This window comes from Petromyzon marinus, chromosome 80 (assembly GCF_048934315.1).
Source record: "Petromyzon marinus isolate PM22_M1 ecotype Great Lakes invasive population chromosome 80, UKy_Petmar_22M1.pri1.0, whole genome shotgun sequence".
In the NCBI taxonomy this organism is placed as follows: Eukaryota; Metazoa; Chordata; class Hyperoartia; order Petromyzontiformes; family Petromyzontidae; genus Petromyzon; species Petromyzon marinus.
In genome coordinates this window covers 11362989-11374450 of record NC_133746.1, presented here as the reverse complement: position 1 = coordinate 11374450, position 11462 = coordinate 11362989, and the positions used below count along the sequence as shown (strand labels likewise).

At 52.6% G+C, this 11462-nt stretch overlaps 1 protein-coding gene across 1 annotated transcript; it reads right to left on the bottom strand.

The window, feature by feature from the left end:
• Nucleotides 1-1704: 1704 nt before the first annotated feature.
• On the bottom strand, nucleotides 1705-9413 carry LOC142907656 (CD9 antigen-like). Its single transcript, XM_076057259.1, has 4 exons — nucleotides 9239-9413; nucleotides 7509-7611; nucleotides 4354-4451; nucleotides 1705-3359 (listed from the first exon to the last, which is right to left on the bottom strand). The coding sequence occupies exons 1-4, from the start codon at nucleotides 9284-9286 to the stop codon at nucleotides 3186-3188; spliced, it is 423 nt and encodes a 140-aa protein (XP_075913374.1). The 5' UTR covers nucleotides 9287-9413; the 3' UTR covers nucleotides 1705-3185.
• Between the last annotated feature and the right edge of the window lie 2049 nt (nucleotides 9414-11462).

Below are 11462 nucleotides of genomic sequence, written 5' to 3'. Positions count from 1 at the left end.
GTGGTGATGGTGGTGGTGTCGGTGGAGGTGGTGGTGATGGTGGTGATGGTGGAGGTGGTGGTGTTGGTTGAGGTATTGGAGTTGGTGCAGGTGGTGGTTATGGTGGTGATGGTGGTGATGGTGGAGGTGGTCGTGGTGGAGGTGGTGGAGGTGGTGGTGGTGGAGGTGGTGGTGGAGGTGGTGGAGGTGGTGGTGGTGGTGGTGGAGGTGGTGGTGTTGGTGGGGGAGGTGGTGGTGGTGGTAGTGGTGGTGATTGTGGTGGTGGTGGAGGTGGTGGTGATGGTGGTGATGGTGGAGGTGGTGGTGGTGGAGGTGGTGGTGGAGGTGGTGGTAGTGGTAGAGGTGGTGGTGGAGGTGGTGGTGGTGGTGGTGATGGTGGTGGTGGTGGTGGTGGATGTGGTGGAGGTGGTGGTAGTGGGAGATGTTTAATAAACAGTGACCAGGCAGACAATAAATGGGCGTTGTTGTTGTTGACAGAGGAGTTTGGTGGCGGTGATGCTGAGAAATTCCGGAACGCTGAGTAATCTTCGAGAGGGACAGTTCGTAAGTCGATCCGTGCGTAAGTTCCAAATTTGCTTCTGTCGATTGTAAACGCCTTGTCACGGCGTGAAGATTCCACTGGTTCTTCACGTTATGCAGATGAAGATGTCACTGGTTCGTCACGTTCTGCAGATGTAGACGTCACTGGTTCTTCACGTTCTACAGATGTAGATGTCACTCGTTCTTCACGTTCTGCAGATGTAGATTCCACTGGTTCTTCAAGTTTTGCAGATGTAGATGCCACTGGTTCTCCACGTTCTTCAGATGTAGATGCCACTGGTTCTTCACGTTCTGCAGATGTAGATGCCACTGGTTCATCATGTTCTGCAGATGTAGATGCCACTGGTTCTTCACGTTCTGCAGATGGAGATGCCACTGGTTCTTCACGTTCTACAGATGTAGATGTCACTGGTTCTTCACGTTCTGCAGATGTAGATGTCACTGGTTCTTCACGTTCGGCAGATGTAGATGGCACTGGTTCTTCACGTTCTACATATATAAATACCACTGGTTCTTCACGTTCTACAGATGTAGATGTCACTGGTTCATCACGTTCTGCAGATGTAAATACCACTGGTTCTTCACGTTCTACAGATGTAGATCTCACTGGTTCATCATGTTCTGCAGATGTAGATGCCACTGGTTCCTCACGTTCTGCAGATGTAGATACCACTGGTTCTTCACGTTCTGCAGATGTAGATGCCACTGGTTCTTCACGTTCTGTAGATGTAGATACCACTGGTTCTTCACGTTCTACAGATGTAGATGCCACTGGTTCATCATGTTCTGCAGATGTAGATGCCACTGGTTCTTCACGTTCTGCAGATGTAGATGCCACTGGTTCTTCACGTTCTGCAGATGTAGATGCCACTGGTTCTTCACGTTCTGCAGATGCCACTGGTTCTTCACGTTCTGCAGATGTAGATGCCACTGGTTCTTCATGTTCTGCAGATGTAGATGCCACTGGTTCATCATGTTCTGCAGATGTAGATGCCACTGGTTCTTCACGTTCTGTAGATGTAGATGCCACTGGTTCTTCACGTTCTGCAGATGTAGATGCCACTGGTTCTTCACGTTCTGCAGATGTAGATGCCACTGGTTCTTCACGTTCTACAGATGTAGATGTCACTGGTTCTTCACGTTCTACAGATGTAGATGCCACTGGTTCTTCTCATTCTGCAGATGTAGATGCCACTGGTTCTTCACGTTCTGCAGATGTAGATGCCATTGGTTCTTCACATTCTGTAGATTTAAATGCCACTGGTTCTTCATATTCTGTAGATGTAGATACCACTGGCTCTTCACATTCTGTAGATTTAAATGCCACTGGTTCTTCGTCTTCTGCAGATGTAGATGCCACTGGTTCTTCACGTTCTGCAGATGTAGATGCCACTGGTTCTTCATGTTCTGCAGATGTAGATGCCACCACCGCCATCGACTGCATTGCAGTTGAACTCAGGATTCTCGGGCCGACCATGCAACGGGACATAACGGGACCGGGTGTGTTCGTGTCTCTAAAAGTTTGTAAGTCGATCGTTCCCAAGTAGAGGAGTCGCTCTATTAGGAGCGATTTCAGAGCGAGATTACTGCGACGCTCGAGTGGACAGAGTGGGCAGCCGAGGGAGCGTGCCCTAATCTCTGCTTTTTTTTACTATTTTAACTCAAATTTTTTAGTGTCACCATGTAAGGCCCCCCACTGACCTGCTATGTAGTAGCCCTTTGTCGTAAGCGACATCGCCACCACAAATTGTAGCAGCTCAACGAAGCAGCTCATCGTCATCGTGTACATTTATAAACGCGTAGCGGTGTTGATTCTTAATGTGGTGGTTAAAAAATACTCGAGGAGGACCCTGGGAAAAATCCACGCGACCACGGGGAGAGAGACGCAGACTCCAAATCTACAGCAGCAGCAGCAGGCATCGTCAGGGTCGGGATAGAACCCACGACCTCCTGTATACCAGGCGAGGTAGTCAACATCTCCTAGCCACCGTGATGATGATGATGAGAGAGAGAGAGAGACGCAGACTCCAAATATACAGCAGCAGTAGCAGGCATCGTCAGGGTCGGGATCGAGCCCACGACCTCCTGCACACCAGGCGAGGTAGTCAACATCTCCTAGCCACCGTGATGATGATGAGAGAGAGAGACGCAGACTCCAAATATACAGCAGCAGCAGTAGGCATCGTCAGGGTCGGGATCGAACCCACGACCTCCTGTATACCTGGCGAGGTAGTCAACATCTCCTAGCCACCGTTATGATGATGAGAGAGAGAGAGACGCAGACTCCAAATATACAGCAGCAGCAGTAGGCATCGTCAGGGTCGGGATCGAACCCACGACCTCCTGCACACCAGGCGAGGTAGTCAACATCTCCTAGTGTGGCACTACGTACACTCACGACAACTGGGAGTCTGGCGGGTTGTGGATATGGGATTGGTGAGCGCTTATCCACTCGCGAAGTTGCATCCCCGTGAACGTGCAAAACGTAACGTTTGATCAACGTTGGCCCGACGTTGGTCCAACGTTGGGTTAACGTCACGCGGGACGTTGGGGAAACGTTGGATCCCAACGAATAGTTACACTATGGCCGCCATCGTCCATGTCAACGAGAAGTTCAGACTTAAAAAACAACAACAACTTCCCAGTTACCGTGCAACTATGCAACGTTGGTTCAACGTTGAACCGACGTTGGACCGACGTTGGGCCAACGTTGGGCTAACGCTGTGGTGCGTTGGAGACTTCACCTTGTCTTTGTTGCTGACGGAGTAACCTCCGGCAGCCACCTCTGCTACGAAGATGAGCAGCAGACATAAGAAGTACTGGAGAGGTGGAGGAGGGGAACACGACACAACGATGAGCAGAGGGAGAGACACCACCCAGCCAGTGACACCACCCAGCCAGAGACACCACCCAGCCACAGAGACATCACCCAGCCACAGAGACACCACCCAGCCAGAGACACCACCCAGCCACAGAGACATCACCCAGCCACAGAGACACCACCCAGCCAGTGACACCACCCAGCCAGAGACACCACCCAGCCACAGAGACATCACCCAGCCACAGAGACACCACCCAGCCAGAGACACCACCCAGCCAGAGAGACACCACCCAGGCAGAGACACCACCCAGGCAGAGACACCACCCAGCCAGAGACACCACCCAGCCAGTGACACCACCCAGCCACAGAGACACCACCCAGCCAGAGACACCACCCAGCCAGAGAGACACCACCCAGGCAGAGACACCACCCAGGCAGAGACACCACCCAGCCAGAGACACCACCCAGCCAGTGACACCACCCAGGCAGAGACACCACCCAGCCAGAGACACCACCCAGCCAGTGACACCACCCAGGCAGAGACACCACCCAGGCAGAGACACCACCCAGCCAGAGACACCACCCAGCCAGAGACACCACCCAGCCACAGAGACACCACCCAGCCAGAGACACCACCCAGCCAGAGAGACACCACCCAGCCAGAGACACCACCCAGCCAGAGAGACACCACCCAGGCAGAGACACCACCCAGGCAGAGACACCACCCAGCCACAGAGACACCACCCAGCCAGTGACACCACCCAGCCACAGAGACACCACCCAGCCAGTGACACCACCCAGCCACAGAGACACCACCCAGCCAGAGACACCACCCAGCCAGAGACACCACCCAGCCACAGAGACACCACCCAGCCAAAGAGACACCACCCAGCCAGAGACACCACCCAGCCAGAGACACCACCCAGGGGTAGAGGTGGTGATGAGATCAGGGGGTAGAGTGGGTCACGTGACAGTTTGTGAGCTCCTCTCACCGTTCCCAGCATCCATTGCGACTCTTTTGTGACTGCTCTGCACCCGAGGAATCCAGTGAGGATCATCAGAACCCCGGCTCCAATCAGAACGTAGACTCCTACACAGGCAAAGGTCCCCCGTGTAACCTCAGCAGACTGACGGAGCAAGTGCTGGTCTCAGAAACGTGGACCCCCCCACACACAGACGAAGCTCCCCCGTGTAGCCTCAGCAGACTGACGGGGCAAGTGCTCGTGAGCGAGTAGCGCCTACGAAGGCAAGGGGTAGGGGGTGGCCAGCACCACGCCCGGCCGCCTTTGTCTCCCCGGTGTTCACCTCACGCCGCTGCGCCAGAGTTAAGCTCATTTGAGGCCGAGTCGACCTAGGGGTTGTAGGAGCAGGAGGAGGTGGCAGCTGACGAGGAGAGATGAGGAAGGGCTGGGGAGGGAGGCGAGTAAGTGGGGAAGTGAACGAGCGGACGTGGCATTACTCAGAGCCACACAGAGGGGACCACGTGGGTCAGACCACACACACATTCACGCACATTGTGGGTGTTTTACTTTAATAATTGTCAATTTATTAATTTTATTATTTTTAGCCTTAATTATTTGTTCCATTTTTGTTATTTCGTCTTTTTATTTTTTATTATTGCTATGTAGCCGTTTATTTATTTATTTCCTGCGTGACTTTGCCGAAAAGAACCAAGAAACTGCAATCACGAAAGCTTCAAGTCAACATTTAACACGCACACACACGACTTGGGGCTGACGTCATCGTCACCATCATCATCATCACCAGCATCATCATCGTCGTCGTCGGTGTTCATCCAGCAGTGGATAGACCGCGGTGGTGATGGTTACTCAGACCACGTGTGGTTGTACCACACACACACACACACGAACAACGCGACGCTCGTGCCAGTCTGGGTGCACTTGGAGAGCACGTGTGATGCGGCTGAGACTGCTAGGCCGTAGTAGCCATCGAGTCAACATTGGGGGTGGGAAAATCTTCCACTTTGGGGGGGGGGGTCTGGGTCTGGATTTGGGTTTGGGGGGGGGTCTCAACTTCAGAGTAAGTAAAATTTAAATAAAAAACTTATTTTAAAAAAACACGCTTTTATTAAATGTACCCCGACAATATTCTCAGCTCTTTCGGTAAAGTCACGTCGAAGGGAAACAATGAAATAATTAAATATATATTAAACAATATAAAATTCTCACGACGTTTCGACCATAACACAAACGGTCGTCATCAGGTGTGAAAACCAACGGCAAGAAACGTCGTGGGAATTTTTTTTTTAAAACACGCTTTTATTAAATGTACCCCGACTATATTCTCAGCTCTTTCGGTAAAGTCACGTCGAAGGGAAACAATAAAACAATAATTAAATATATATATAAAACAATCATAATTCTCACGACGTTTCGACCATAACACAAACGGTCGTCATCAGGTGTGAAAACCAACGGCAAGAAACGTCGTGGGATTTTTTTTTTTAAACACGCTTTTATTAAATGTACCCCGACAATATTCTTAGCTCTTTCGGTAAAGTCACGTCGAAGGGAAACAATAAAACAATAAAAATATATATAAAACAATAAAAATGTCTTGCCGTTGGTTTTTTCACACCTGATGATGACCGTTTGCGTTATGGTCGAAACGTCGTGAGAATGTTTTATTGTTTTGTATATATATTTTATTGTTTTATTGTTTCCCCTTCTACGTGGTGACTTTACCGAAAGAGCTGAGAATATGAATCGCTGCAGTCACGAAAGCTTTAAATCAAAACGTACCCCCACGAGTAACGTAAGAACTTCACGACTCCAAGAATCTGATCCCCCGAAGCTTGCCCACCACGTTAAGGGGGACCGCGGTCCAATCACAGCCAACGTGAGTTGGAGCGTGGACAATTAGACCCAAGACGAAATATAACGTGTTAAAAACAATACTGTTTAAAATTATATGTTTTTTTTTACATTTTTTTACGATAGAATATGGTATTGTCATCAGTTTGATATTAGTATAGCAAGTTAGCAGGCGATGCCACATTGGGAAGTGGGTTAACATCGAGTTAGAAGATTTGAGGATACAAAGGCAGATAGAGTGAGTTAAATGAAAGCGTGTAAAAAATATCTCAATTTAGAAACTCATTTCCTGCCTAAAATATAAAAAAAAAAATTCACCAACACATGGGGATGGAACTTTTATTTATATTTTTTAACAATAATGTCTAAAAGTGTTATTGTATTTACATTGCTCTGTTTTAACTTTTTTTTATTTTTTATACCATTTCTTGTTTAATTTTTATGTAACGGCAGAGATTAGGGATGAATAATAATTAATATCCAATCATAACCGCGGTCATTTCAACAGAAATCGATGCGTTGATTTACATGAAGACGAGTCCTAGATATTGTGACCAGGGTTTATCAAATTGTTGTTTTGTATTCACATAGCATAGCAATTATTATTACTTTTTATATATATATTATAGCAACATATTGGAGTGAGGGAGGAGGGGGGGTGATGTGTGTGTCCCCCCCAAAGATATAATTTATAATTACGGCCTCGACTGAGAATCTGGGTTAGGTGCCCAGCCACGGAACTTGCGCCTCTATCTCCACTGAGCCACGACTTGCTGCGTTTTAGCCACCCGGCGCTACCGCTCGTTGTTGTGAGCTGGCGGCCGCACTCCGCTGCTGTCGGTGGAAAGCGCGGTCTGACTCCCCAAGTGCCGGACAGAATCATCATCATCATCAGCATCATCATCATCATCAGCAGCGTCCTTCACAAAGCCTCCGCGCTCTTACACAGAGACCAATCTTGACGCCGCTGGCTTACCGGTCAACGGCGAAGTTCACTCAGCTCCACGTCCTCCCGTGGCGCATCAGATTCGTCTCTTCTCCAGCCCCGTGCCACTCACTCGCCCGCTCACTAACTCAGCCTCAAGCTCCGTCTCTTCTCCAGCACGTGCCACTCACTCGCACGCTCACTAACTCAGCCTCAAGCTCCATCATTCTCTAGCCCGTGCCACTCACTCGCCCGCTCACTAACTCAGCCTCAAGCTCCGTCTCTTCTCCAGCACGTGCCACTCACTCGCACGCTCACTAACTCAGCCATCAGCTCCGTCTTTTCTCCAGCCCGTGCCACCCGCACGAGTGGTCACCGCGACCCTTACCCTTGAGGAAGATGGAGGAGGTGCCCGCGCAGCTGAAGATGCTCTCGGTGATTTGGTCGAAGCGTAGCCACAGCGCCGACCCGGACACCGCAAAGCCGCAGATCTACAAAGGAGAAAGTTCAACCCCAGCGTCGCCTTTGGACGAGACCCGCGGGGTTCAAGCGCTGCCCGTGGCCGGCAGAAACTCCGATGACAGACAGACAGACACGGCCAATTCTGGGAAAAAAACCGAACACGGCCGTTATGGACCCTGAGTCCATCCTCGCTGGCAGAGGTCAGCGGCGAGTCCGCTCGGTTCGGCAATCCTTCCTCCCCCAGATCGCCAGCGCGTTCCGACTCTTCTCGAGCCGCGTGTCTCTCCGGGCACGATTAGCACCGTGCTCTATCCGGCCCAGCCAATAGATGCCCGGCTACGGGATGCCTTGGGGGCATTCGGGCTGCGTGGACCAGCCAACGGAGCCACCTCGCCCGCTGCAAGAGCTCTCTGTTAATGGGACTGTGTCGAGATCGGTCGACGATCTGTGGGTGTCTGTGTGGTGAGTTCTGTGGGTCTCTGTGTGGTGAGTCTGTGGGTCTCTGTGTGGTGAGTTCTGTGGGTGTCTGTGTGGTGAGTCTGTGGGTGTCTGTGTGGTGAGTCTGTGGGTCTCTGCGTGGTGAGTCTGTGGGTCTCTGTGTGGTGAGTCTGTGGGTCTCTATGTGGGTGAGTCTGTGGGTCTCTGTGTGGTGAGTCTGTGGGTCTCTGTGTGGTGAGTCTGTGGGTCTCTATGTGGGTGAGTCTGTGGGTCTCTGCGTGGTGAATCTGTGGGTCTCTGTGTGATGAGTCTGTGGGTCTCTGTGTGGTGAGTCTGTGGGTCTCTATGTGGGTGAGTCTGTGGGTCTCTGCGTGGTGAATCTGTGGGTCTCTGTGTGATGAGTCTGTGGGTCTCTGTGTGATGAGTCTGTGGGTCTCTATGTGGTGAGTCTGTGGGTCTCTGTTTGGTGAACGACTCACAATGAACGATTCACAGTGAACGACTCACAATGAACGACTCGCAATGAAGGACTCACAATGAACGACTCACAGTGAACGACTCACAATGAACGACTCACAATGAACGACTGACAATGAACGACTCACAATGAACGACTCACAATGAACGACTCACTGTGAACGACTCACAATGAAGGACTCACAATGAACGACTCACAGTGAACGACTCACAATGAACGACTCACATTGAACGACTCACAATGAACGACTCACAATGAACGACTCACAGTGAACGACTCACAATGAACGACTCACAGTGAACGACTCACAATGAAGGACTCACAATGAACGACTCACAGTGAACGACTCACAATGAACGACTCACAGTGAACGACTCACAGTGAACAACTCACAATGAACGACTCACAATGAACGACTCACTGTGAACGACTCACAATGAACGACTCACAGTGAACGACTCACAATGAACGACTCACAATGAATGACTCACAATGAACGACTCACAGTGAACGACTCACAATGAACGACTCACAGTGAACGACTCACAGTGAACGACTCACAATGAACGACTCACAATGAACGACTCACAGTGAACGACTCACAATGAACGACTCACAGTGAACGACTCACAATGAACGACTCACAATGAATGACTCACAATGAACGACTCACAGTGAACGACTCACAGTGAACGACTCACAGTGAACGACTCACAGTGAACGACTCGTCGCTCCCTTACCGACAAGACGACATTGAAGGTGAGTAAGAGACACTTGAGGCACTTCATGGAGACCTTCACCCGTGTGGCTGGTGACGAGGTGGGTGGAGCAGGTGGTGGTGGAGGTGGTGGTGGTGGTGGTGGTGGTGGTGGAGGTGGAGGTGGTGGAGGTGGTGGAGGTGGTGGAGGTGGTGGTGGTGGTGGTGGAGGTGGTGGAGGTGGTGGTGGTGGAGGTGGTGGTGGTGGTGGTGGTGGAGGTGGTGGTGGTGGTGGTGGTGGAGGTGGTGGTGGTGGAGGTGGTGGAGGTGGTGGTGGTGGTGGTGGAGGTGGAGGTGGTGGTGGTGGTGGTGGAGGTGGTGGTGGAGGTGGTGGTGGACGAGGTGGACGAGGTGGAGGTAGACGCGGTGATGGAGGTGGTGCAGTGGACGAGGTGGACAAGGTGGAGGTGGTGGACGAGACGAGTGGAGTCCACCAACACTGCAGCAGCAGCAGGAGGTGGTGGACGAGGTGGTGGAGGTGGTGGTGGACGAGGTGGAGGTGGACGAGGTGATGGAGGTGGTGGTGGACGAGGTTGAGGTGGTGGACGAGATGAGTGGAGTCCACCAACACTTCAGCAGCAGCAGGAGGAGGTGGTGGACGAGGTGGTGGAGGTGGTGGTGGACGAGGTGAAGGTGGACGAGGTGATGGAGGTGGTGGTGGACGAGGTGGAGGTGGTGGACGAGACGAGTGGAGTCCACCAACACTTCAGCAGCAGCAGGAGGAGGTGGTGGACGAGGTGGTGGAGGTGGTGGTGGACGAGGTGAAGGTGGACGAGGTGATGGAGGTGGTGGTGGACGAGGTGGAGGTGGTGGACGAGACGAGTGGAGTCCACCAACACTTCAGCAGGAGCAGGAGGAGGTGGTGGACAAGATGGTGGTGGTGGTGGTGGTGGAGGAGGTGGTGCAGGTGGTGGTGGTGGACGAGGTGGACGAGGTGGTGGTGGTGGTGGTGGTGGAGGAAGTGGTGGAGGTGGTGGTGGTGGACGAGGTGGTGGAGGTGGAGGAGTGGACGAGATGGACGAGATGGAGGTGGTGGACGAGACGAGTGGAGTCCACCAACACTTCAGCAGCAGCAGGAGGAGGTGGTGGACGAGGTGGAGGTGGTGGAGGAGGTGGTGGACGAGGTGGACGAGGTGGAGGTGGTGGAGGTGGAGGTGGTGGTGGAGGTAGTGGTGGACGAGGTGGTGGAGGTGTATGTGGACGAGGTGGAGGTGGTGGAGGAGGTGGAGGTGGTGGTGGCGGTAGTAGTGGACGAGGTGGTGGAGGTAGTGGTGGACGAAGTGGACGAGGTGGAGGAGTGGACGAGACGAGTGGAGTCCACCAACACTTCAGCAGCAGCAGGAGGTGGTGGACGAGGTGGTGGAGGCGGTGGTGGACGAGGTGGAGGTGGTGGACGAGACAAGTGGAGTCCACCAACACTTCAGCAGCAGCAGCAGCAGGAGGTGGTGGACGAGGTGGTGGAGGTGGTGGTGGACGAGGTGGAGGTGGTGGAGGAGGTGGAGGTGGTGGTGGAGGTAGTGGTGGACGAGGTGGTGGAGGTAGTGGTGGACGAGGTGGACGAGGTGGAGGAGTGGACGAGACGAGTGGAGTCCACCAACACTTCAGCAGCAGCAGCAGCAGGATGCGGCCGTCTGCCGTGAGAGGTGAAAGCCAAATCCAGGCACCCACAGCGAGACGGCTCGTGGTCAATACTGTGGGGGGTGGTGGTGGGGGGGTGTAGTGGGGGGTGGTGGTGGGGGGGTGTAGTGGGGGGGTGTAGTGGGGGGTGGTGGTGGGGGGTGTGGGGTGCGTCAGTGTTTTTGTGTTTGTATGTGTCAGTTTGTGTGTGTGTGTGAGGATGTCCCTACTGAGGCTGCGGTGCCTCAAATGTTGGAGGAAGTCACCCCCTGTGAGTGGCTGGCTGAGGTCCCATCTGTTGAGGAAGTACTGAAGGCGATCCGGAGTCTGAGACCAGGAAAGGCAGCGGGCAGAGATGATCTCCCAAGCGAAATGTTGAGGGAGGGTGGCGTCTGTGCGCAGACTGCCCTCTATGACATCATAACAACAGTCTGGACCACTGGACGGGTTCCGCAGGATTGGAAGGATGCCCTGGTGGTCCCCCTCTTTAAGAAGGGTGACCGCACAGACTGTAACAACTACAGGGGCATCTCACTCCTCAGTGTGCCGGGAAAGGTCCTGGCAAGGATTATTCAACATCGCCTTGCCAG

Bases quoted from the DNA above. Each gene is read 5' to 3' on its own strand.
- LOC142907656 (XM_076057259.1), bottom strand. From the start codon at position 9,286: ATGAAGTGCCTCAAGTGTCTCTTACTCACCTTCAATGTCGTCTTGTCG. The intron at 7,612-9,238 runs GTAAGGGAGCGA...TCTCCTTTGTAG, and splicing joins CCTTCAATGTCGTCTTGTCG to ATCTGCGGCTTTGCGGTGTC. The intron at 4,452-7,508 runs GTAAGGGTCGCG...TTGCCTGTGTAG, and splicing joins CTCCTCCATCTTCCTCAAGG to GAGTCTACGTTCTGATTGGA.